Source organism: Leptinotarsa decemlineata, unplaced genomic scaffold, assembly GCF_025532065.1.
Source record: "Leptinotarsa decemlineata unplaced genomic scaffold, Ldec_3_MD MMD2_tig00000035_RagTag_RagTag, whole genome shotgun sequence".
Taxonomy (NCBI): domain Eukaryota; kingdom Metazoa; phylum Arthropoda; class Insecta; order Coleoptera; family Chrysomelidae; genus Leptinotarsa; species Leptinotarsa decemlineata.
The window spans coordinates 28,045,364-28,070,078 of NW_027412540.1; the positions used below are offsets into that span (position 1 = coordinate 28,045,364).

Here is a 24,715-nt window from a genome sequence, read left to right on the forward strand (position 1 = left end):
CCTGAACTGTAATATACTACTGGACATGCGTTCACCATCCAAGTTGGCATCATCTAAAAATGGTTTGCGCAAATAACTATCTCTTTCATTTTTAGATATAGATAAAAAAATTAGTGAAAAATGGGCTATTTGTAATGGAAGTTTTTGCACTTTTCATAGTGCTAACGCAGCGCTTTAAAATTTGTATTTCCAGACTTTCGAAGTTCTCTACAAGTTTAGGGTGGTGTAAAGTCTCAATATTTCTTCATTCTAAGGAATTTTCTGGTATACAAAATAATCAGCATTCTTCGTTCTTTATTGTTGAATCAACTATTATGGCAGCTCACCTCACATGATATCTTTAATGATTTGTAATACGATATATGATTCTGTTGACTTTTTTCCTCGAAACTACAAGCTTTCAAGAAGTCAGCTCGAAATACTGTATTCATAGTTAGTTTCATTACCTATAGGTATATAATTCGTACATGTTAATTATTGAGTATTCTCCATTGTACATCGAACTCTTATGTTCAATTGGTGCTATCCTGTTATTTTCCCTCTTCCCCATTTAAAATTTAGAAAGCAATCAGCATCTGCTAATGGTACAGAGATAGCGGAATCACTATTTACTTTCGATATTCCAAATAGAAATCAGGAGTCCAAAAATGCCTTTGTTCTGTGTTGTCATACATTTAATGAAACAGGTAGATTACAGGTATCCGCATAGTAAATTCCATAATTATTTCTATGAATAAATAGTTTCCAAAATATTCTTCTTCAGTTGATAGAAGCAAACGAGAATAATTGAAATCGTGTATTGGAACCGTATCAATAAGAGTGGAATTATTTATGAAGGTACAAGCAATCAGTAGCCCCCATAGGTGATATTTTCAATTTTTTGCCTCTTCACATTCAGATATTCATTCAAATTAGATTCCCAAGCATATAAACCGATAAATCTAGATGAACATGATTTATGTGTGTTTAAAATGATTCGTTGGTCTGCAACACCATATTAACTCATGCCACTCCTACTTGACGTTCTTGTCGAATAACGGCAAATTCAGACCGTCAAGAAGTAATCTCCAATTATCTTTTTTCGTTTTTTATATTGGTTATATAACACGTTTGAATTTTTTTTCTCTTGGATGATGAAAAAATTCTTAAATACCAAATATATAGAAAAAAGGTCTTCTATATCGAAGACAACCACTCTTATCCGTTTGAATCAATACTTTGCTATATATGTTTCTTTATTCCCGAAAATATTATTGATTCTATTGTCAAACTGCACTTAACATGTTGCTTTATTATATTCTATATATTCGAAAGAAATCATATTTCATTTTCTGATGAAAGTTCATATGAAACATAATATTGGAATCCAAAAATGGTGATCCCACAAAAGTTCACTAACTTTCGAACTTATTTCCAATTCTTTGTTTTTTATCTAGGTAGAAACCTCGTTTTCGAGCATTACTCTATTTTTCGAAATACTAAGTTATTTTGTGTTAACACTTGTAATTGAATATCCATCATTATTGATATTACAACGCAAACAGAATTTAGTCTTCTAGTTGTTGAAATTGATGAAACACAATCTAATTATTTATTTTTGAAATTTGGAGCCCCTCAAGGATCGATTCTTGGACCGTTATTGTTTGCTTCTCATTACAAGTCTTCAATAACATATTAGGTTTGTCACTTGACAAAAAAAAGACCGGTGCGGTATTATCATATTCATATCATATTCGATATTCTCACAAACACATTGTGTTGACATAAATTTTAAATCAACAGTTTTTGGAAATTTTAATTCATTTAGTTCATATTTATGATGCACTGTTTGGAACCTTGGTGATCGAAACACGTGTCGAGGTGTTAAAAATAACGATTTGGTGTTGGGAAAAAACTCCAGTAATATTTATTTAGTTCATAATGAGTTTATGCCCTACTTCATGAACGTACTGTAGTGTAAATTAATACCCATTCAACATCGTATGCATTCTATTATTACAAGGTGAGTATCATGAATATTCAAAGAGAAATTTCATGGAACAAACTTTCATTCTCTCCACCAAACTCGAACGGCATGCACCAAACGGACCACCAAGACACAACTACGAATACAAATAGACACCTACGTACATACTTCTGTGTCTAAGTTGCATGCATATATACAAAACAAATGAGTCGTTTTTCTCACGATTTATAATTACTGAGCCCGCTAATAATGCGCTTCCTAGTGATGTGGCCGATTCCGATACCAACAGCAACACAAACGAAGAAATCACTTCGGAGTGTGTAGATGGTAGCGACGATTGCTGGTAGGGTGGTAGTGTTCGCCAATGATTTGAATATTTCTTTAGTCTCAAACAATCTTTTTTTGGATTATTGTTTCTCGAAATTATTAGTCATCGTTCCAACATACATCCAACACACTTTTTTCGACGCGCAATTCACCAACAATTTCTGCGTCTCCAGGAAATGAAGAAGATTAATTTTTGATTCGTAACTCGCTCTATTTATATCTAGATATTTTTACAGAGGACTGGGCCTTTTTCCAGACTTTCGAAATCATTTAAAAGTCTAGTATCAACAATTTTAAACAGTTTATTAGTCAGTGGGCTGTGCTTAAAGACAGGCAGTAAAGAAATCTAAAGAAATGAAATTTAAAAGTTCAAGCCAGTCTCGAATATACCTACACAATAGGTTGAATGGACTGACGCCTGTCAGAAAACAACTACTCCTCTGGCTAATACCACGAACGACGTTGGATTATATCCGACAGGCGTCAGTGCAGGAATCTTCAAAGAAAATGTCCTGCATATGCAATTGGCATTTACTTCTTTAGATGGACTGACGCCTATCAGTCCATTAAACCTACTGTGTAGGTATATAGAGACTGGCTTGAACGTTTAAAGTTCATTTCTTTAGATTTCTTAACTGCCTGTCTTCAAGCATAGCCCACTGACTAATAAGAAAGTTTTTCTTCCTTATTCAGAAGAATCGGGCAAATTTCGGATACGCAGTTGGTTAGTATATACCTCGTCCTCTAAATAGAGTGACATTTTGTTGAAAGAATTCCGATTTTCAATTATGGAATACCATTAACTTTAGGTCGATGATGGCCACTAACTTGCACTGACGAGTGGCTAATGAGCCTGAAACCGGTCTGCAAGTGTGCCCGTTCCAAAATTGAAGGTCGACTCTTTCAGTTGTATTGCCAATTGCACATGCAGGGCATTTTCTGTGAAGATTCCTGCACTGACGCCTGTCGGATATAATCCAACGCCCTTCGTGGTATTAGCCAGGGGAATAGTTGTTTTCTGATAAGCGTCAGTTCATTCAACCTACTGTATAGGTATATCCGAGACTGGCTTGAACATTTAAAGTCCATTTCTTTACATTTTAAACAGTATCAAAGCTATTTGTCGGTATTTTTGGTCGCGATCTGCTTTCGTCTACTACTGCGGTAGACATTGTCAAAAGCGATGTGGTAACGATAGCAGTGCTCAAATAGTTCCCAACGCAGTAGTCGACGAAACGTCAGGCATGAAAACCTTCAGACCAGGGCCTAAAAACCCGAAAAATAGCTTTGACATAGTCTCTGAAATCGGAAATAGCCTCTTTCTTGTAAAAAGGTTTGTTATGTTTTCCTTGAGTAAAGAAAGATGCGATACTGAAATACACTACTGCATTACATGGAATTTTAAAATAGGTTGAACGTGAAAGAAGCGTGTCACACAAAATGAAAATATTTATTTGAGAAGGGAACGTTCGAATATTACCGAAAGTGGTATAGCGATTCCCTATCAATATGACCTAAATTTCATTTATTTAGTATGTCAATTTTTTTCCAACTTGAAGTGTTCAGCCTTCAACGATGTGAAGAAGCATCAGCAATACTAATATCCTGGTTCCAACAATTTTCCTCAATTTAAATTCTAACAAAACTAAAATTCAATTATTTCAACCTTATCAAATTTCTGTCGCTAACATTGATGGTCATTTGAATGGCGAAATTCAGGCATGTTGTAGGTATCTGATGCGAGACTCAAGCAAGTTTTTAATAATTCATACAGAGTCAAACTTAAACTGGAAAGAACACTACGGTTATCTTATTTCTAATCTGACAACATTGTTGTGCTCGTATATGTTTAGAAATCTTGAAAACGTTCTTACACATACTCAATTTATCAGATCTTCACGACGCCTAGATCAGTGAACAATCGAACAACACCCGTACGTCGAAGAACGCAAGATTTGCCGAAAACATCGCCACTGTCTGTGAGAGTGTGCAGGAGAATTCAAGGCAGTCGATTCCGCGTCGCCCACAAGAGCTCGGCCTTTTGCAGACCACAACTTGGCGGATTTTGCGTCGTGACCTGGGCCTGCATCCGATCAAAATTCAACTGACCCAGGAACTGAAGGTAAGCGACCATAGATAAGGACGTGCGTTCGCTGCATGAGCTCTAGAGCAGTTGGTATGGGTTCATATTTCTTTGATAAGGTCGTTGGCCAGGCAATCACTTTTAACGGCGAGCACTATAGATCGATGAATACCAACTTTCCTGAATTGGATGATGTGGACACAGCCACACAGCTCATGCTACATTGGATATTCTGCACGAGCAATTTGAGGACATGGTCATCTTACGTGGAGGTGATGAGTTCTGGCCACCGAGATCGTGCGATTTGGCCCCGTTAGACTTTTTCTTGTGGAATTTTCGTTACAGATGTATTCGAATAAGCCAGAAATCACAGCGGTCCTCAAAGCCAATATAATCCATGCAAATTCAGCCTGATTTAGGCGCCAAAGTCATGTCATATCCCACATATAATGGCATATATATATTCCAAAGAAATAAAAAAGACCCTATATATATTCGATTTCAGTCAGACGCTCTGGCTAAAATGTACCAATTGAAAACTCTTTTCTCACACCAGAACAAAAATACTGTCTCTTGACGCACGTGTGGCTATTATTATTATTAAAAGATTTCGTTGATTCGAGTAATGTCGCTACCAACGACAAACATACCTATACACATACCCGGAGATTTTCTTTTTGTGAATGCTCTGGCACTCGACGAAGGTGAACGGCCGTTGCGGTTATTCCTCTGTCGAGTTGTGCCTCTGGCCAATACCGCAGCTTAGAACGACCACGAAGATGGTGTCCGTGGCTTGGAGCGCTCCGATCTCTCAGAGGCGTGTGTCCGAGGAATTCCAGAAGGTGTGGAGCAGTAGCGTTTCTGGTATTTTCAAGCGTTAATGAGATAACAAACTGATTTTTCAATGACAGAACGCGATTCTTCGGTGATAAAAATTCAAATGGCGGCACCAATGGCATGCTCTTGATGCCTGGTACCAATGAAGGACTAGAGGAATTATTGAACGGAAATATGCAACTGCCAAAAACCCCACGAATAATATTAGTTAGATAAAAAAATATGGCAAATAATTAATCGAAAGAACGGAAAGGATTGAGATATTCCATCCTCTTCTCTTACACCTACCACATCGAGAACAAGCGTACAAGGCAGGTAAGTTAACGAAAATGGTATTACATCGGTTCGCGGTAGTACTTTTAGTTACTTTCTTGAAGATTGAGGCTTACTTGATAATAGTTCCAGACTTCTAGAATATGAGGTATGGAAGAGACAAGCTACATGTGTTAGGCTTATCTACCCACTAGAATCTTGTCTCCAAAGAGTTACTACGTCTTCTGAACTCCCCTTCAGGATATGAAGACGATACATTGGTAGCATAATACTGGCTATTTAATCATGTTAAACCATTCTGTTTTTAAGTCTTCTTTTCTAAGTCCATCAAACAATAACATGTCTTACACTTGCATTACAAAGAAAGCTTTCATACTCGTTATTTCGTATTTTGAACTCCAGAGTACAAAAGTTTATTTTTAGCTGGAATTTGAACATATTATTGACACTTTAACAATAGCACTGATTGGTGCAAAGTTGATAACAAAATATATCATAAACCAGCAGTTTCCGGTGTCGACACTAACTAAAGGGCCATTGTTTTATTATTTTTTGATTAAAAATAGATCAATGTGATTCATTCCATATCATTTCTAGAATGACAATTGTTTTCCAGTTTACTCCCTCATAAATTTCAGCAAAAAAGTAATAGGTTGTTCACAAAATATCCAAAAACGACTAATACTACTAAACAAGGTATCCACACTAAACAAAGGATGAAAACCTTCTCTTGCATTCCAGGAAAATGAATATTTCTTGTGAAATATCCAAAGACTCGCCGCCCCAACGTTCCTTTACGGTAGGATCTGAAAAATGTCGCAAAACAACTGCCAAAAACAACTACTTTTCTGATCAATATCACGATGGAGTTTGAATAATTTTCCAGACGTGGGCAAGTTTCTCTAAATAGGAAATTCTTATTTACGCTTAGCAACAGGATCTGACTGAAAACTGAAATGGATCAAGCGGTCGAATATTGAGGGATATTACCCCCCATCTGTGCAGGACAGATCTAACCAAGACAGAAGTGCTGTCTGGTACTAGACTGATTTTATCGACACTCCAGAGTTTATCTGAAACCTTATTTTGAGACTGGAGCAAAGAGGAACGGTGCTGTTCGTGTACCAAAACTCTAACTTAAATCAAATAGTCTAATGAGTGTCTAGGAAATTCAGGATACGAAGCAAAACGCCCGGCGGAAAACAACTACTTCCCTGGCTAATCGGCAGACATTTATGCGAGTTCCCTCAAGCCAGATTATACCGTGTAGAAACGTTCAGAGTGGTGCAAGTTTCGAATTTCCATTTGAAATATAGAATTCTCTTAATTAAAATGTCAAAATATGCTTTACTCACCTTTATTAGTGATGGAACCAGGGCTTGATGCTTCGAGTGGACTGTCTGGGTTCGAACCAGTTTCCTGTTTCACGCTGTAACAAAAATTATGTAGTCAACAAATGAAATGAAACTGTCGACATACTCAATAATTACAAGGATTCTTTCAACTATATAATTTGTAATGAAACTTTTAATGATAATAACCAGAAAGACCGAACTTCGTTGTATGAAATGAGAATTATAAAATTTACTAGAACGTTTTTTTGCTAATGATAAACCTGATGTAGTTCCATTCTGCGTTGGATTGGTATCGTCTGAAAATACAGAAAATAGGTAGAGGGACAAAACAAAAGGCTTAGGCCCCACACTTGTGTCTAGTATTTCAAAACGGATTGAGTCAGGGCCTCATAGATAATGGAAAAGTGGTGGGTAGGGACGTAACTTTGATAAAGAAAAAAAAGTTTTTAACATTTGTTCGATATTAACATGCCTATTTCTTCAGGACTGCAACATCGTGTTCGTGAATCAGAGATGTGCTTTGTGGATAACATTGGAATATGCCATTTGAATGAAAGATAACGTAGTATGAGAAATTTTGATTACTGTTTGTTCTCTGTTACATAACAATAGGGTTTCAAGGTTTCAAATTCTCCTTTCGTTGATATGAAAGATGACTTCTGACGTAAAAACAAACTCATTTTGGTAACTCCTTGGGTAGACATATAAAGAACAAGTCACAGATAAATAAGGATAACAGATCAGGTGTCTATAAACTAACATGCGGATTATGCCCAAAAGTGTATGTAGGAAGTACTTCAAGAAGTTTTAAAACGAAAATTTTAGAACACAAAAGAAGTTTTAAACTGAAGATCAACTCCACCTATGGGTGCCATCTTTTGGAGAACGATCACGATTTCAACACTATGTACGACATGATCCATGTAGACACACAAAATTTGAACCTGCTGGAGTCTAACAAACTCTCGCAAACATATTTGCCTTCCCTCGTAACATTGATTCACTCCAATGGACGATGTAACTCCGAAAAATTAGGTCAGGAAAAACTAGACCGCCCCCTCCCGGAAGAGTTGATATATTCCCAGAGCGACAGGCTCAGTCGGGTAATTGTTCACACAAGCGCACGCTCCAAATGTTTAGGGATGCTCGTTAACCACAAAGTGGATCCAGAACTGACGCTAATTTTGGCTCGCGGGGTGCCAACTTAATCAATTTTTCAGTGGCTGGAGACAGATGATAGTCGTTATTGATTGGTGACTTCTTCTCCTAGAGGGAATTATGTTCCGGATTTTGAATATACTTATGTCTTGTTTTACTTAATAAAAAAATTTCAAAGTGTGTTACCTATTGGTTTTTCCAGTTTTATCAAAAAGTTAATATAACGAAGATTGCTGAAAATTTTTATAATTAAACCGTATCCTCGTTTTGAAAGTTTTAAGCAGAAACATTATCTCAAAGTGAAAATCTTTAGTAAAAGCGGGTAATGTAATGAAATAGAATTAATATTTTTTCATCTTGACAGTTCTGAGAAAAATCCAAGTCTGTTATTAATAACTACTTCAAAATTATTTTCGGTCAACAGGATAAATTACAAAGATAACAAAAAAAGGTGAATTTTATACTCAGCTAAAGAATTAGCACGATTCAACATGCTAGTCTTAAAGTATTCATTTATAGGTGGGTGGTCAATTTCATTCAGACAATCGACCGCTGTGCGAACCGTTAGTTCGAACCGCAAGGCTAATCGATCGATTTTCACTTCCTATCGTCCAACCCGTATTAGGAATCACACGTTAAAAGGTAAGACCTCGTTAGTCCTTAGCTCGCACAAGTTTCGACTACTAAAAGTTATCGTTCGTAGGAGGGCTCGTTAACGAAAAAACAGATTTTAACAGGCTTAGGTATAGTTTATGAGAAACAAAAGGGATCACTTTGAATACTCTTTTAACATTTATGAGTAATTATTTTAGCTCATTAAAACAACGATAAAAATAAAAACATTATCTAGTTATTGAATATGCATACAATATAATAACAATACTTCCAAAATACAAATCGTGATAATGTAAAACAACATATTTATCACATTCGTATATCATATTTGCTTTAAGTTGAATTTATGTTTATTATTAATAAATATTGTGCTAAGTTATCAGCTGAGTTATATAAGCTTTTTTACATTGTGTTTAGGTTATACTAACACAGCCAGTGTTGTCAGTTCATGTTCATGCTTAGCGGTAGTTTTTTGTCAGAAAAACAGTGGATTGATACAAAATACAGTAAAAAATATATTCAATAGATACATTATACATTCATGGTAGTTTCTACAATTTGCACTCATTTAATTATTATTACAGAAAGTGAATTGAGTCATCAATCGTTTTTATCTTTCAAGCAGTAGAAGAGTAGCTCAAAAACGAAATCAGATCTATTGCAAAAACAGTAAACCTGGCAACACCGAACACGTTACTCCCTTCATGCGATTTCCTCATCTACAGTGGATTGATTCGCAATATTCCGCAGTCAAATTGCATTACGGCTTCATCATGAAATGGAATGTTTGAATAGTCATATAAAAACGAAAATTTGAAAAGATCATATTGTTTTAGCTTTTATCAATAAGAAAACAAGCAAACCGAGATATTTGAAAAAAGTGTTCAATGAATGAAAAACATTTTTTTTCAATTGTACCACCGAGAAACATTTTTAAAGTCTCTGAAGAATTATTGCTTCAAGGAAAAAAATCAAAGCAATTTGAAAAATTATTCGGGTTTTTATGTAAATCTCCAGCTCAAACAAAATTGTTAATTTTCAAAAGCACAATTGGGAGAAAAATTCTGAATATTGTTAATCCAACTATTCACCGAATATCTGATTTTTATCATTCCTTAATATTTACAATTAATAGGTTGAAATATGTTTTTGTTGAAGCGACCGGATTATGCGTTTTTTGCATTCGTTTTCACATGCTTTTCACCGCCCAACTGAAACGACAAAATATTATTGTTTCAGTTCCGTGTAATTTTTTTTTAAATTGCCTTTTCTTCAAGGATCTTTTTTCAAATTTTTAATATCTGCAATAGTTTCTGAGATATTTGCTGAAGAACCAGCATCTTTTTATTTGTTCAATTAAATGATTCATAACTTTCAAACTAGTCAAAGCTCAATCGTCACTTTCGATGAAGGCTTCTGTGAAATGGTACTTGTGTAGAACTAGACTTCTGAAGCATACTACTTTTGATTCCCCCGTAATCACACTATCAACCTAGAAATGCACCGGCCGCCTCCATATCAGCCCGCAGAAATCGATCAAGCCGATTACGCTACTGCCTACCTGGTGAATGTCGAATCCGCATTTCCTGGAGAGCTCGGAGTCGAACTGGTGGCCTCCATATCTCCCGGAAAGAGTGCACAAGGACCTCATTTTCACCCCGACCGTGTCATATCTTCGTACACGCTCTCACTGCCGGAAACTGGTGAGCCTTAGCGCTGCCATTGGGGCTACGGGAGCATTTTATTAGGGGCTGTTCGGGAAGCTCTAGACTCGATATTCTCGTGGCCACGGGACTACCGCGCATGCCGGAAGAATCTATTGTTTGATCCTGTATACAGTTTTGTTTTATTTCACTCGCTCAGGTATTTATACCTGATTCACGTTTCTGGTAATGCCTAAAATATCGGCCAAGAATTGGAGAAAATGTGGGTCAGATTCTTTTTCGAAAAGGGCGAAGTTGAAACCTGCATAATAATTTTTCTTATTGTCGTCACTTGATATTTGCTCGTTTGGTTGATGTACAGGATGATTAGTTGAGAACGAAACTAGGAGTAGGAGAAAAACCATTTCAAGTGAATTATATACACCTACACTGGGAATTATTAACACTATACATGATAATAGTTGGAGTTTGTTGAATTTTTTACCAGCCATGACTCATGCCGGCGCAGATGACGAATTCACGCTTCAACACTCCTCTATTAAGCGTTTGTACAGTCAAACTGTATTCTTAATTTAAGATAGCTTACTCAACTTCATTGTTAAAACTTTGTGTTCCCGATTAAAGTTAGTTTATTTTAGTTTTATTGTTGAAAAGTTGCTAATTAATTAATTGAAGAGGTCATACTTTTAGGAGTGATTAATTTTTGGGAAAAAAAGGTTTTGACTTTCTACTACTCCATCTTGATACAAAAAAAGGAAGAGGGAATCTTCCAAAGAGAGTAAGGAAGTAATCAATTTGAAAATAAGTAACTCTACCTATATATTATGTGAATGAATTGTGCGTATTTTCTATGTTATCCAATTTGGTACTGAATATCCTTATGATAAGTGTCTTAAGGCGAAACATCGATGTATACCAGTGAGGATGACAGTGTTCCATGTAAGTGCAATTTTTTACCATTCATTTAAAGTAGAACTCATGTGAATGATATCTGATTTTTATTCCACAACGAATGTTTGAAATACAAACTGAGTAGAGAAAAGTATCTCCTGTATAATTCAGTGTTCATATAGAAGTATTTGTTTCGAAAGAATTTTTTTCTTTCTTGTAATTCAATGTTTATATGAACGTAGCTGTTTCAGAACGCCTTGCTTTCAGTTTGTGTCTGAAAGTTACTTCTTTGCATGATCTACACGTCCATGTATAGTGTTACTCATTTTCAAATTGATTACTTCCTTCCTTTCTTTGGAAGATTCCCTTATCCTTTTTTTGTATCAAGATGGAGTAGTAGAAAGCCAAAAACTTTTTTTTCCAAAAATTGCTAATTAATCTTTCACTGAAGTAGTCAGTTGGATTTGTTTTCTATCTACAATGAAGTAGAATAATTAACAAGAACAGGACACGACCGATGAAATCCTCAAGTACCCAAGAGAAGTATTTCAGAACAAGAAATAAATATAAATTGTAAATATAAAAATCAGAGAAATCGTCTCGCACTAAACTCGGCTTTCTCTCGAGTAGTCAAATAAAAAAAAGTTGGTTAACAGATAAGAAAAAACCTGACTCTGGAAAAACATTGTAAATGTAAAAAAGTGCTAACCATCAAGGAAATGTTGGTTGCCTAAGTTGTGGTTGTGGTTACGATATAACAAAAAAAGAATGATTTTAAAAAATGACCAAACTGTAATTCGACATCAAAAAACAAAGAAAAGTGTAACTAATACTTTGGTTTAAAGTCAATTGACAGCAGCATTAAAAGCGATGAAGAGGAAACAGAAATGCCACAACTTTGCAGCAGCCATTTTATTTGTGAAAATCGGACAATCATGGCTGCGTCCAGGGTTCTGGGCTGCATCTATATTCTTTCATCGAGTTTTCTATTGCTTCCATAGAAGAGGAGATGTCAGCCTTTTCTTATTCGGTGTTTTCTTTTGAAGAGAGCGCTTCTGGTGTTGGATTGCGGCTTAAACTTTGGGCTCTGATTTCATCTAGAAGAAACTATAGCGTCCGCTGTAGGACATTTTCATCTCTTTGTGAACCCACCAATATCCCCAGTTTAAAAAAAAAATGATTCTAGGACGTGGATTACAGAATAAATAATAATTTAAGCAAATTTATTAAAACGCTAAAGAGAAAACTTTTGTGTCGGATACATCAGGAGTAAATAACTTGACTTGTGTCTCTTGCCCAGAACTTTATATTGGCCAAACAAGGAGAACTTTTCCCAAAGAATTAAAGAGCATAGAAGTAGTTTTGTAACCAGAAAGACCAATTCCACATTTGTAAACTATTTTTTGCATTTAGGAGAGGAAAGTTTGAAACTCTTTCATGTTTAGAAAATAGATTCAAGAATTCGGTTGACTTACTGAATGACCAAGTAGAATTTAATAACTACCCGTTACTGAATATTTTTTCAAATGTGGAAATTAACTGATAACATAAGCTCAGGTAATTTCATTCTGACTGTTTATTTATTCAATCAGCTTATACTGATTGCTTGGTAGGAGTGATTTCTAGGGGTTAAGTGATTTGTGGTTCAGGTGGAATTTAATCATGCCAAATGGGCGGTTCAACTTTCTGTTCCCACCGTCAGTTGGATTAGCCTACCGATGGTTTGAAAGCAGTGGTTTCTACAGTTTAAAGGATAGGTGGTTACATGAGTTACCTCCCCTGTGGTGAAGAATTTGATGATTTCAAATAAAGCAACTAATCTTGCCATTTCTAGGATGAAATAGGTTAGTGAGGTTGCGCTTTAGTTTTTGAGGCTTCAAGCTTATCTTGGAACCCGTGAGGTTTAGAGCTTCGTGTCCATTTGGACTAGTGTTCTATTTTCTATTCAATTAGAACTACCATTTACCAGATTCAGAAAATTTGAGCGATGCCGCTAAATCCACTAAAAGTAATTTTGAAAATATACAACAATAGTACCTTCCACAGCTAGACAAGAAATGCAAATATTCACCTAGATTTTAGACTGAATCTATTCAAGGATTGGGCTGTGGTTGATCCAAATTGAATTCATACTTTCTATAGACGATATCTCTTATACGACTCAAAGAAATTACTTCAGTGAGACTACTTGTACAAATAAACTTGTGTTTCATTACATATGTAATGTTCTGACTGTTCTAACCAACTTTATTGCAGTTCAAAATATTTTTGAAAAATAGAACTTAATGACCAACATCTTTCAACTTGAAAAATCGAATCAACAAATTATAATTTTTAATCAAAGTTTTAATAAAGCATTTTATAAAATTAAAATCCGATTATTACAATATACAAATACAGGCACTTTCTTTGTAAAGCGTTGAAACATTTTAAAAAATTTAAAAGCAATGTTACAGCACTTGATTTAGGCAATATTCGAAGGCACTCAATAAATATTAACTCTAATATTAATAATAATGTTACTTAAAACACTGAACAATCAAAATACATAGAAAATTGAACTCAACGCGTCATTCTGTCAAGTATCGGCAGTATCATGTCAAATGTAGGTCTCTTTCCAGGATCCTCATTCATGCAAATACTAATGAGTTTCTTCATGTGAGGAGATATTCCAGGTTTTATACTAATTCGAAGACCTTCCAAGGCAATTCTCATGCCCACTTCCATCGGGCTCTGCTCAGCAAATGGTACTTCCCTCGTCGCCAACTCCCAGAGCAATATGGCGTAGCTCCACATATCAGAGGCCTCCCAATTTCTGTCGGAAATCTTCTTCTGCAAAGCCTCAGGAGACATCCAAGCGGGATAATATATTCTTCCTTTCTCTTGGAATGAAAATTTTGCATCTCCCATACTCAGACGAGCCGTCAAGTCTTCTTCTATCATGACGTGTCTGCTGTTCAAAAAATATTCAGGTATTGTCCTTTCTAGACTGTGCAAAAAGGCCATCCCTCGGGCTATATCTATTGCAAAGCGTAGTGCTTGAACAGTGTCAACTACAACGTTGCCGCTTCCTTCGTGTAAAACATTGTAGAGGGAGCCCAAAGGAAGGTACTGACTTATTACTATGAGATTCGGAGGGCTATTACAGCAGCCTATAACGGGAAGGATGTTGGGGTGGGAGAATATCCGAAGCTTAGGGAATTCCTCATTGAAATCTCTGGATATTCTTTGGGTAACATCTCGAATTTTAAGAATCTTTCCCACGACATCATTTTTCTGCCACCTACCAATATATGTGATACCGCTATGTGTGTCAGCTATTTTTCTCTTCAAATCCAGTTCTTTGATATTTATTCCCTTGTGTCGAGACAAAGTTGCATCTCTAGATCGTGTTTTCATTCCGAGCCAGCTCTGGTCCTTGAATTTGATAGTTTTGAGGTCTTGTCCTGATTCAACGGCAATATCGTGGAGTGTTTTGGCCAAATTTCCTTTGCATTTATCCAAAGCAGTTTCGCCATACTTATTTTCAATAGCTACTTTAGTACCGTGATGGACTAGATCTTCAGCTATTTCAGCATATCCCCAGAAACAAGCATAATGTAGAGGCGAGTTTCCATGTTCATTGGTAAAATTCATGTCAGCTCTTTGCCTCAAAAGCTGAAAAATAAAACAGTACTCTTTAATTCAGTTAGTCCTGTAGGGTGTTCTATGAATGATACCTGGTTTTTATTATGAATGTGGCGGACAAATGAAGGAAGAAAAAGTAATTTTGTGAATTTCAGTAGTTTTTCTTCAGATCTATAATAAGAGTTTTCAATGGTGTATGTGAATTTTTATTTCTTTCTTTTTTCTAATAAGCTTTTTTAACACATTTTGAAATACCTAAAATGAGAAGTAGTTTTCATTGATATGAAGTACTGTATTTATAAATAATAAACAAAATGCTCTTAACTGAATTTAGTTGAAGTGACATGGCGACAGAACCAAGCCTAGGTGACTCGGTGATTCATCAACATAACTTACACAAATCACAAGGTTAGATGACCATAGTTCTCAACGCAAAGGGCACCAAAAAAAAAAAGGAGTGTTCTTTAGACCACACGTACTGAAGTAAAACTTCTTTAGCTCCATCTATATGTATGTATATATGTGCACACATTTTGTAACACTCTAGTCATGCATTCACCAGCTTACTCCCCAAGTCAAGCGTGTGTAAAGAAGTTTTACTTTTGTATTTTTTAGATCTTCTGTCATAGAATGTTTCTTGTACAACGCAAACTGTATTGCGAGGACATAATGATATATAGTGAATCAATTTGATTCCCTACAGCAGGGGTCTCCAAACTTTGAAGCCTTCGGGCCATAATGATTTTTTCAGTTTATTCCAAGGGCCAATTTCTGCCCTTAACTATATTTCTAGAATAGGATAGTCGCAAAGTGCGTGACCTAAGCAAACTTATGCTTTTTTTGCATTTCAATTATTGTGTATTGTGACACTTAACGACATCTAGTGGCGAGTAGTGGTACTATGTACTATCTTTTTCAGCTACCCGCTAGGTGGCATTAGGTACTGAAGTACTTTGTACACGAAACCGAAATGCTCGGATTTTATCAAAGGGTGAATGCCAACCTGGACAAGTAAAACACATAAATAAGATTTTCCACATATCTGCATCAGTATAAGAAATTATCAACTGATTATTTTCATGGATTTTAGTCTCCAAGATATCCATGAAAATTTTTGGGTAAATTTTCGTTATGTGGACACCCGACGATTTTGAAAAAATTTTTGACTGTACTTACGTATTTTGGTGCGTAGATTACGAATCCGAAAAAAAAAAGCGGCGCTCTCCCTTATTTACCTTCTTTTTCACTAAATAAACTATTTAAAAACACAAGCATTTATTCACTAGGTCACCTTTACACCTTATTCCTCCTTCTTTAACACTTTTCACTTCAATAATCAACATTTTTCTTATAAAAATGTTAAAAAATGTACGGAGCTGCTTTTTGGTTACATATCACTGTATTTTACGTTTTCAAGGTTAATGATATGGTTGGTACGACTGATGCAATCCATATTCCTGAAGTAATTCAAATGTTTTTTACCTTCATTCTTTAGATCGTAAATTGGTTTTTGGTGGTGTATTACGAATTTGAAATAGTAGGCGACGGCAAATACCAACCGCTTTTTTCTGAAATGTCATTAGTAACTAACCTAAAAATAGAATAATGTCACCAGGAGAAGCATTCGTTTTTAAATTATTTTTTTTATAAGAAAAATGTTGATTATTGAAGTGAAAAGTGTTAAAGAAGGAGGAATAAGGTGTAAAGGTGACCTAGTGAATAAATGTTTGTGTTTTTAAATAGTTTATTCAGTGAAAAAGAAGGCTGAAAAGTTGCCCTTTTCTGAACTTTGAAGGGCCGTAACTTTTTAAATAAGGGAGAGCGCCGCTTTTTTCTTTCGGATTCGTAATCTACACAACAAATACGTAAGTAGTCAAAAATTTTTTCAAAATCACCGAGTGTCCACATAACGAAAATTTACCAATTTTCACAGATAAACCTTTCAAATAAGTAAAGAAAACCATAGTTTTGATTGAAAACTGTGCTAGAATAATGTTGATGCGACTTCATATTTGTAAATTTGGTCAATGCAAATAGAGGAATTATAGAATATAATGGATATTCCTATAGGACATTTAACACCTATTCCATTCTTCCTCAATTGCTTATATTTATATTACCATATTCACGATTTCTCTGTGACCATGTGCTGCTGCCAAATGTAGGGGTGTATCATCTCCCATATTGGTTGCACTAACTCTGGCCCCTCGCAATAAAAGCATTTCAACAATTTTATTGTGGCCTTTCATAGCTGCCCAGTGAAGTGGACTGAATCCATGGTCATCCCTGAAAAAATTTTGAGATCCAGAAATTGCTTTAGCATTTTTTAATAAATGAAGCAGCATTGTTTGGGTTCATGAAATTCAATTCTGAAGGTTAACTTTTTCCTTCTGAATCCCACTATAAGAAGTTACCCAATAACCATATATGGATTTGTTTAACTTACAAAATTAACCAACTTACCCTTGGTTCATGTCGTGTTCTGGTTCATCAAGCCATACTCTAACTTGTAGGGCATTTCCTTCTTTGCACCATTGGAAAATATCTTCCATTTCTACAGAATTATTTTGAAATTAACACTCAATGATAAATGGGCGTTCACTTAAGATCTCTTCTTATTGTAAATTAGGTTTTATCTACAACAGTTAATCAATGCGATTAATAAAGGTTGTATACGACACTAACCGCAAAACTTTTGATAAGGGAGCCTTGATACCTTATAATAATAATCGTTTACAATAATGAATATTTTATTTATAAATTATGTCACCGCCATTTATGGGGTTGACAATTCATCTGTGAATGTCAAAAATCAAAAGTCAAAACTCAATGCAACTGTCAAAATTCAAAAATAGGGTACGTTTTTATTTCCACTCGCTGGTCTGGCGGATCAGTGGTTTGTCCACTATTAAGTCAATGAGGCGTAAAATGCACAAAATACGTGAAATTTGGGCAATTTCACGTATTTTTTTCTTTTTATGAGCCACATTTCGTAAAATTATAGATTCCTTTTTGAGATTATGTTTCAAATTTCCATAGGTTTTTCTATGAATTTTCTACACAAAAAAAATATTAGGTTGGCAATATTGCACAGAAAATTGTTCGGTTTTATCCGAGTGTTTCGAATTTTAATTGAAATTAAAATTTCTTAAATGAAAAATAAAAATTAAAAGATTCCAAGTCAAGTTGCTACATGACGTTTCGATTGTATCCACAATCGTCTTTGGGTGATCACGTACGTACAGCGCCATCTACCCGAGCTAGATGTATAAGCAAACAAACAAACAAACAAACATACATACATACATACATACAGGTGAAGTTAATAAAAGCGTGTTAAAAAGTGAATCTCTGCCATTGTCTAAATCCGTAGACAATGTCTCTGCTTTGGAAATATGTTTATTTTAGACGGATTATCGATGAGTATATTATGGCGCCATCTAGTACTTGATATGCTCGAGAACGATTTTCATTTTTGACTGTAGTGCCATCTAGAGATCGATGTCTCAAGTAATTGTCGGCTTTTTGTATACAAAATTCATCAACAATGGTAAAATTTCTGTCGTTTTTGCCATTTTCTATCGATTCCCCAACATCCTACCGGTTTGGAGGACCGTGAGGAGTAGAACGGTCCAGGATGGACGTCTTTATCGTTTTAACAAATACGTTTTTTCTGGATTTTCGTGTTTTGGGGGGCAATCCTGTTTTTCAGCACATTCATTTTGAGGCTAGGACAAATATCGTTGAAAAAACTACCAAATTCATCCTTCCTACAAGTCAACGTAGATAATTGTTCTCACTATGTTTAATTGTAAAATTAGTTTCGTTAATTATCGACGATAAATTGAAGAATGTATGGTAGTGTCATCTATTTTTATGATGAGAAAATATTTTTTGGTATTTGTCCGTACTCCCATCTAGTAGTCAGAAATGGCATAATCTGGCGCCGTCTAGTATTTGAATTATTTCACGATTTTTGCGTCATCAAGTCATCATCTGTTGACCGTTACAGAGTTCGCATTTGATTCCGAATGCCAAATTAAATGTTTCGAGTGGATTAGTTTTTCCAAAATGAAATATTCGAAAATACGTTTTTGACTTCGGATATCAAGTTAAATGTTCATGATTTATAATTTTTTCCAAATCTAATATTCTAATATATGTTAAATATTTGAACATTTTATTAAAACAACGATAAAAATAAAATAAAAACAACAATAAAAGTTAATTGGCGCTCCGGGGCGACTTCATTCATGTTTATGAATTAGAAATCACACGTTAAAAGGTAAGACCTCGTTAGTCCTTAGCTCGCACAAGTTTCTCAACTTCTGGTTATGTTAGGTTAGGATAGTTTAGGTTAGGTTAGAGTAGGGTAGAGTTGAGTGTAGTAGAGTAGAATAGACAGGCGAGATGAGACGTTGAGGATGTATCATTTTTGCAAATAAAATTTTGAAAAATACGTTCGTTTTTCTTGGCTTCGGATATCAGTTAGATGTTCACGATCAATAATTTTTTTCAAATCTTATATTGAAAAATACGTTTTTGAATTTGAAGGTCAAACTAGATGTTCAGGAAAATAATTATTTTCAAATGTGATATTCGATCCTTCCTTCCTTTTTAAATTCGGAGGTCAGGTTAGATGTTGAGGGAAGATACTTTTTCCAAATGAAGTATTCTATAACACGTTATTGCAGGGGTCTCCAAACTTTGAAGCCTTCGGGTCATAAAGATTTTTTCAGTTTGTTCCAAGGGCCAATTTCTGCCCTTAACTATATTTCTAGACTAGGATAGTCGCAAAGTGTGTGACCTAAGCAAACTTACGCTTTTTTGTATTTCTATTATTATTGTGTATTGTGACACTGAACAACATCTAGTGGCGAGTAGTTGTACTATGTACTATCTTTTTCAGCTACCCGCTAGGTGGCATTAGGCGTAATTAAATATTTGGAATTACCGCGTTGGTTCGAGAAAGCTCTGGTTCTAGCTAGTGTATTACGATCACCTCGAGATGGCAGTAATAATTGCACATAAAAAGGCTAGCGGCGCAACTGCGAGTTAGTTTACCCTGAAGAGGCATTACCACAAACTACTTACTCTCGGTTTGTGGGCATTACCATATATTAGGGCCCCACACAAACATACCCAACAAATGTAATGTTATTATCAAACAAATTGAATAAACGATATTCATTCATTCAACTGCGAGTTAGTCTGTGTAGGAAAGGCGAAGGAAGGGAAACTGTCTATTGTGAAATAAAGTAACACCCGTCAATAAAAGTATTTTGATTTGACTTATGTGTGATTTGTCAGTATGTGAATGCAGAACGTTCCAAGAAAAATGGAACTTTCAGTTCCATTTTTCTACACAAAGAATGTTTACAGATCTCAATTAACCGATGAGCATCTTAAATCTCTTTTGATAATTGGTACAAGTAAAATTGATCCACAACTACAAAGTATTGCCGGTGGAAAATCACAATTACATAAATCTCATTAGTGTTTTTGTTTTGGTGTGATTCATTTAAATTATTTGTTAGTTGTTGGTGTGCTTAAACTTGTATGCTTAGGTTAAGTTTTCTTTGTCATCATTTCTGTCGTTAAGTTTTACCTTGCAAGTAAATAAAAACATTTTTAAGTTTCGTATGCTATAAAAGTTTGTTTTTTTAGACTTATTGAACTATATTTTTTTTATCTAAATTTTGGGAAAGATCAGCTCTAATGTTTATATATATGACCATTGATATTTTGGTACGGCGCCATCTTCCCGCGAATAGATCAAGCAATAATGTCGGTAATTCTGTCAAATACAGATCTCGAGCTTGAGAGTTACAAACATACATACATACAAGTGAAGTTAATATAAAACGTGTAATAAAAGACCAGATGAAGCACAAATGAGTTTATTATTTTTTAATTTAGTTATACACATCTTCGGAAGTAAATATATGTACAAGTCCTGTTAGCGAGACCAACTATAAAATACAATGTAATAAATAACAAATTAATGATAAATTCTACTTTATGCTCATCTGAACTGTCGAAAGATAGCAGGGCTTAGAGAGCTACTTCAGCTTAACACTTAACATTATCAACTTTCAAATTTTTGTTCTCTTCTATATCGCTTTACATCTAAATTTTAAGGACTGCCTAACAACCAGTCGCCGATATGTATAGCAAAACATAATTAAAAGACCACTTGGCTTGCTACTAAAATTTGTACTCAATGCCACTGCAAAAGAAGAGTCCAGGGTAAGAAGAAAAAATTCAATATTTTCTAGTCAAAGGTGTTCAGTAAAATGCAAACGTGGCCAATATTACTAGGAGTAATTTAGTTATGACTGTAATTATGTCAGTCTCAAAGGAAACCAGGCCATCCTTGATAATACACAAGGTTGATTGTGAATTTTACAAAAAGTCATCAGGTTTTTTAAAAAAGTTGAGAATCCAAATTAGCGTTGAAAGAATTTATTCTGATAGTCTGTTAGAATAATATTTATGATAAAGGAAGGTTTTGGCTTTTTACTTTTTTCATCTTTATACAAAAAAATGTGGGGATCTTCCCAAAACCTTTCCCAAAAATTGTTCTTTCCATAAATATATTTTCATTTCAATTTAAATAAATTTTTGTTCCAATAATTTTTTTTAATTTATGAATAATATGGTACCTATAGGTTGTGATTCCAAACAGTTGGTTCATTGGGAAAAAAATATACTGTTGAGGAAAAATTATGCTCATTTCTGACGTTACAAATTAATATCTATCACAGGAAAAAAACTACTAAATAGACTACTATTCTTTTCATTAGGTAATTTAATAAAATTCTGGAATTTTATTGAAAACAAGAGTTCTTATCGGAATCTCACAAAATCAACTGGGAACAGCCTACATCAAATTATTCTCCTTTCATCAAAATAAAAATAGCATCTTCAAAAATCCAACCGAATCATATAAAAGATATCTGCGAGCTTATCCGTTCATTACTTTTAATATTACCCCATTATCTTATGTCTAACCTACCATGCACTGGGTTCAATATTGATTTTATGCATACCTGCTACTCAATTCGATATTCACGCCATCAAATAAACTACTAAGTTTCTTTTGAATTAATACCAGAAGACTTTTAGTCTGCTGAACGTGACTGACCTCAGAATTGCTAAATCACATCGGAATTTTTTATATTCTGGTTTAGAAGTATGAAAAAAAACATTTTTTGATATACTGGAAGTCACCTTACTTTCTGGAATTGATTTTTTTTAAATAAAACTTATTTAGTCCACCCATAACTTCAACACTCTCAACTCCAAAGACGCTTGGAATATGAAGTAATCTAATAAATTTCAATTGATGCCTGAACGAGTTCTGAGCAAAAAAATCAATCTTACATGTAATAACCTCAAATAGTTTTTGGACTTATCCTTAAAGCTTATACAACTTGCAGATTGATGTGTTTCAAAATCTTGTATTCAAACAACACACTTCAATGTGAGATTTCCACTTGAAACTTTTCAAATCCACGAGACATATTTCGCTATACGATAGCATCCTGAGGATATCATCCTCAAGTGACGCCTGAGGATGCTATTATACAGCGAAACACTTGTCGCAGTTTTGTGAACTCTCAAGTGGAAATCTTTCGAATATGTGATACTGGATTTTTATCATGTATCAGTAATTTCTACAATATTCTCAAAATCTTCTTGTGACGGAGTAACTCTACAGTATCTAACCTAAAAAACCTTAAATTTTAAAAAGTTGACCTTTATATTTTTTGATTTTATGAGGATTATGAACATTTTACAGTAGCATAATGTATATTTTTTTTGATTAGGCAGTTTAGTGATGAAATTTTACTATGAACATCTTTTTGAAATTGTAACAAAATTTGAGGATCACCAGTTTTTTGGGGTTTAGTATATTCATAGATTTCTCAGGCGAAAATGAACATATACAAAACACTGACAAACTTCCAAACTACATTCAAACATATCTTACATTTTTTGACCATAATTCATTTGATGTCTAGAGATGGATTCATGTCCGACTCCAGACCACGATGGTTGAAAAAATATAACAGCAAATCAAGTGATTTTATTCTTCAGCTGAAACTCAGGATATGTGCCAGTAAAAAACTAGTATGGACATTTTTCAATTAATTATTAAAGGATACCCAAGAAAAGTTGTTGAAAACAGCATTGAATGAAATAGTAATTCCACTTTAGTATTTCACTTGTGCCTGCCCCCGATTATAACTCAGCCGTTTATCAAAGAAAATACGATCTCACTGACAGAAGCAGACTGAAATGGTGCTAAACGTCAGGTGACAACGATGATCATCAAGCTAATACAAAATATCTCCTGACTGTAAGGTCAGAAAAACACAGTTCTATAAGTTAAAAACAAATGTAAAATAATAAAAAGTATCACTTTGTAACAATGAACAAAAATTAACATATACACAAAAGTAAACTCTTACATTGTACTCAAAACCAGATTCCCGTTGTTTTGATTCGCGGTTTTTTACTTGGCAGCATGTGTCATATCATTTTGTGCTGTCCATATATACACAAAAAGTTAATCATAGCCTATCACATAAAAATACAGCACAAAATTCACTTCCAAGAAATTGTAATATTATGTTACTTCACCGGTGAATCCCAAAAATCAAATTTGTGAAAAAAAGAGGGTTATCAAGAAACGTGACAGCTCAGAATAATTTTGTGGAAAATTAGGTATTTTTTACATGAAACATTCAACACAATTGATTGAAAATAAATGGAGGATGCAATTAAACATTGAAAAGAACTTGAAGGGTGAGACGACTGCCTCAGACTAAAACATTTTTGCTTTTTATTATTCAACATAACATAGATCCACACAAAATATCACATTCACATTCATAGGAGACCAGAGGGATGAGGAAGCTTTTCACAAGCCCACTAATTGAGTGGTGTAAATAGCAGATCTTCTATAAGTTGGTATGGGTGAAGAGGAGATTCCCAACTGGAGATAAAAATTACTTATTCAAATAGGATACGAAAAAATTCAAGTTGTATTGAAAGAAATTAATGGTCACTAACAAATGAAAAAAATAATGTTTTTTACTCTCCCTCACTGAATTCTACAAACAAATCATCACACATTATGTGGAAATTAATGGAGTGTTGAATACTTGTGAGAAGTGAACATTTCAATCCGTACGATTAAAAGTGCACTAACTGAAAGGATATTCTTTTTGTTAACTGTTACGTATTCATGTACTTTCATTAACTGTGAGTAACCATTTGCAAAATCTAGATTGGAGTATGCTTCATGTCAAATTATATCGGAACAAACTTAGTTTTCAAAGCCTCCCGGATAACCTTTTCACATATTACTCGGCAGGTAGTATGGTTTTGAGTATTACTGAACTGAGAATTATATAAATTCGTGATCTCGGTAGCAACATAATATTTCATTTTCCAACATTCTCGGGTACAATGTAAGTTACAGTTTTCACAGCTCTTCGAAGCAAAACAGTGCAAAACTGCTTCAGACCTATAATATACAAAAACTTATTTTTAGAAAACAACTAATTGAATCCGAACTAACGTGAGAACAATATATCTATGTAAACGTCTCTGAAGTGGTTAATTTTCTAAAAATAAGTGCCGGGCAATCAACTCCCTGATTTTTGTTTGCAATAAAAGCTATTAACAACTATTTCTTTGTGGGAGTCCCCCTCTGGGTTAGCCCTTCGAACCTCTTGAAGGTGTAGTTTATGAAGACCCAATCTTTGTAATTGATCTCACCATCTTGAGGCATAGGTGCGGCAGCTGGAAACAAAAAGATTGAATGAATATCATGATTTCAAAGTGACTTTACTTCATAATTGCTAATTACATGTCACTCAAAATGCTACAAAACTTCATTTTCATC

At 34.6% G+C, this 24,715-nt stretch overlaps 3 protein-coding genes across 12 annotated transcripts in view; all 3 read right to left on the bottom strand.

Annotated features, from left to right (window-relative positions):
* Eip78C (Ecdysone-induced protein 78C) overlaps window positions 1–10,998 on the bottom strand; it is a 61,357-nt gene extending 50,359 nt beyond the window's left edge. The window contains exons 1-2 of the mRNA XM_023174570.2: window positions 10,176–10,998; window positions 6,842–6,915 (exon numbers count right to left, since the gene is read on the bottom strand). Of these exons, the coding sequence (XP_023030338.1) occupies window positions 6,842–6,915; window positions 10,176–10,234 (133 nt within the window). The 5' untranslated portion in view covers window positions 10,235–10,998. The remainder of the gene's footprint in view (window positions 1–6,841; window positions 6,916–10,175) is intronic.
* Window positions 10,999–13,494: 2,496 nt separating this feature from the next.
* Window positions 13,495–17,603, bottom strand: Ilk (Integrin linked kinase). The gene is made up of 3 exons (XM_023174571.2): window positions 17,260–17,603; window positions 16,917–17,082; window positions 13,495–14,826 (listed from the first exon to the last, which is right to left on the bottom strand). Exons 1-3 carry the CDS (start codon window positions 17,346–17,348, stop codon window positions 13,732–13,734), a joined length of 1,350 nt encoding a protein of 449 aa, XP_023030339.1. The 5' UTR covers window positions 17,349–17,603; the 3' UTR covers window positions 13,495–13,731.
* A 3,077-nt stretch (window positions 17,604–20,680) lies between these two features.
* The window catches only part of trc (Serine/threonine-protein kinase tricornered), a 141,767-nt gene continuing 137,732 nt past the window's right edge, over window positions 20,681–24,715 (bottom strand). For all 10 annotated transcript variants that reach the window (XM_023174575.2, XM_074172197.1, XM_023174572.2 and 7 more), the window contains one exon: window positions 20,681–24,612. In XM_023174575.2, coding sequence (XP_023030343.1) covers window positions 24,497–24,612 — 116 coding nt within the window. In that variant the 3' untranslated portion in view covers window positions 20,681–24,496. The remainder of the gene's footprint in view (window positions 24,613–24,715) is intronic.

Excerpts from the sequence above, each read along its gene's own strand:
- Ilk (XM_023174571.2), bottom strand. The coding sequence starts at position 17,348 with ATGGAAGATATTTTCCAATGGTGCAAAGAAGGAAATGCCCTACAAGTT. Across the intron at positions 17,083-17,259 it reads GAACACGACATGAACCAAGG|GGATGACCATGGATTCAGTC; the intron begins GTAAGTTGGTTA and ends AAATTTTTTCAG. Across the intron at positions 14,827-16,916 it reads ACAGAGAAATCGTGAATATG|CTTTTGAGGCAAAGAGCTGA; the intron begins GTAATATAAATA and ends TTTATTTTTCAG.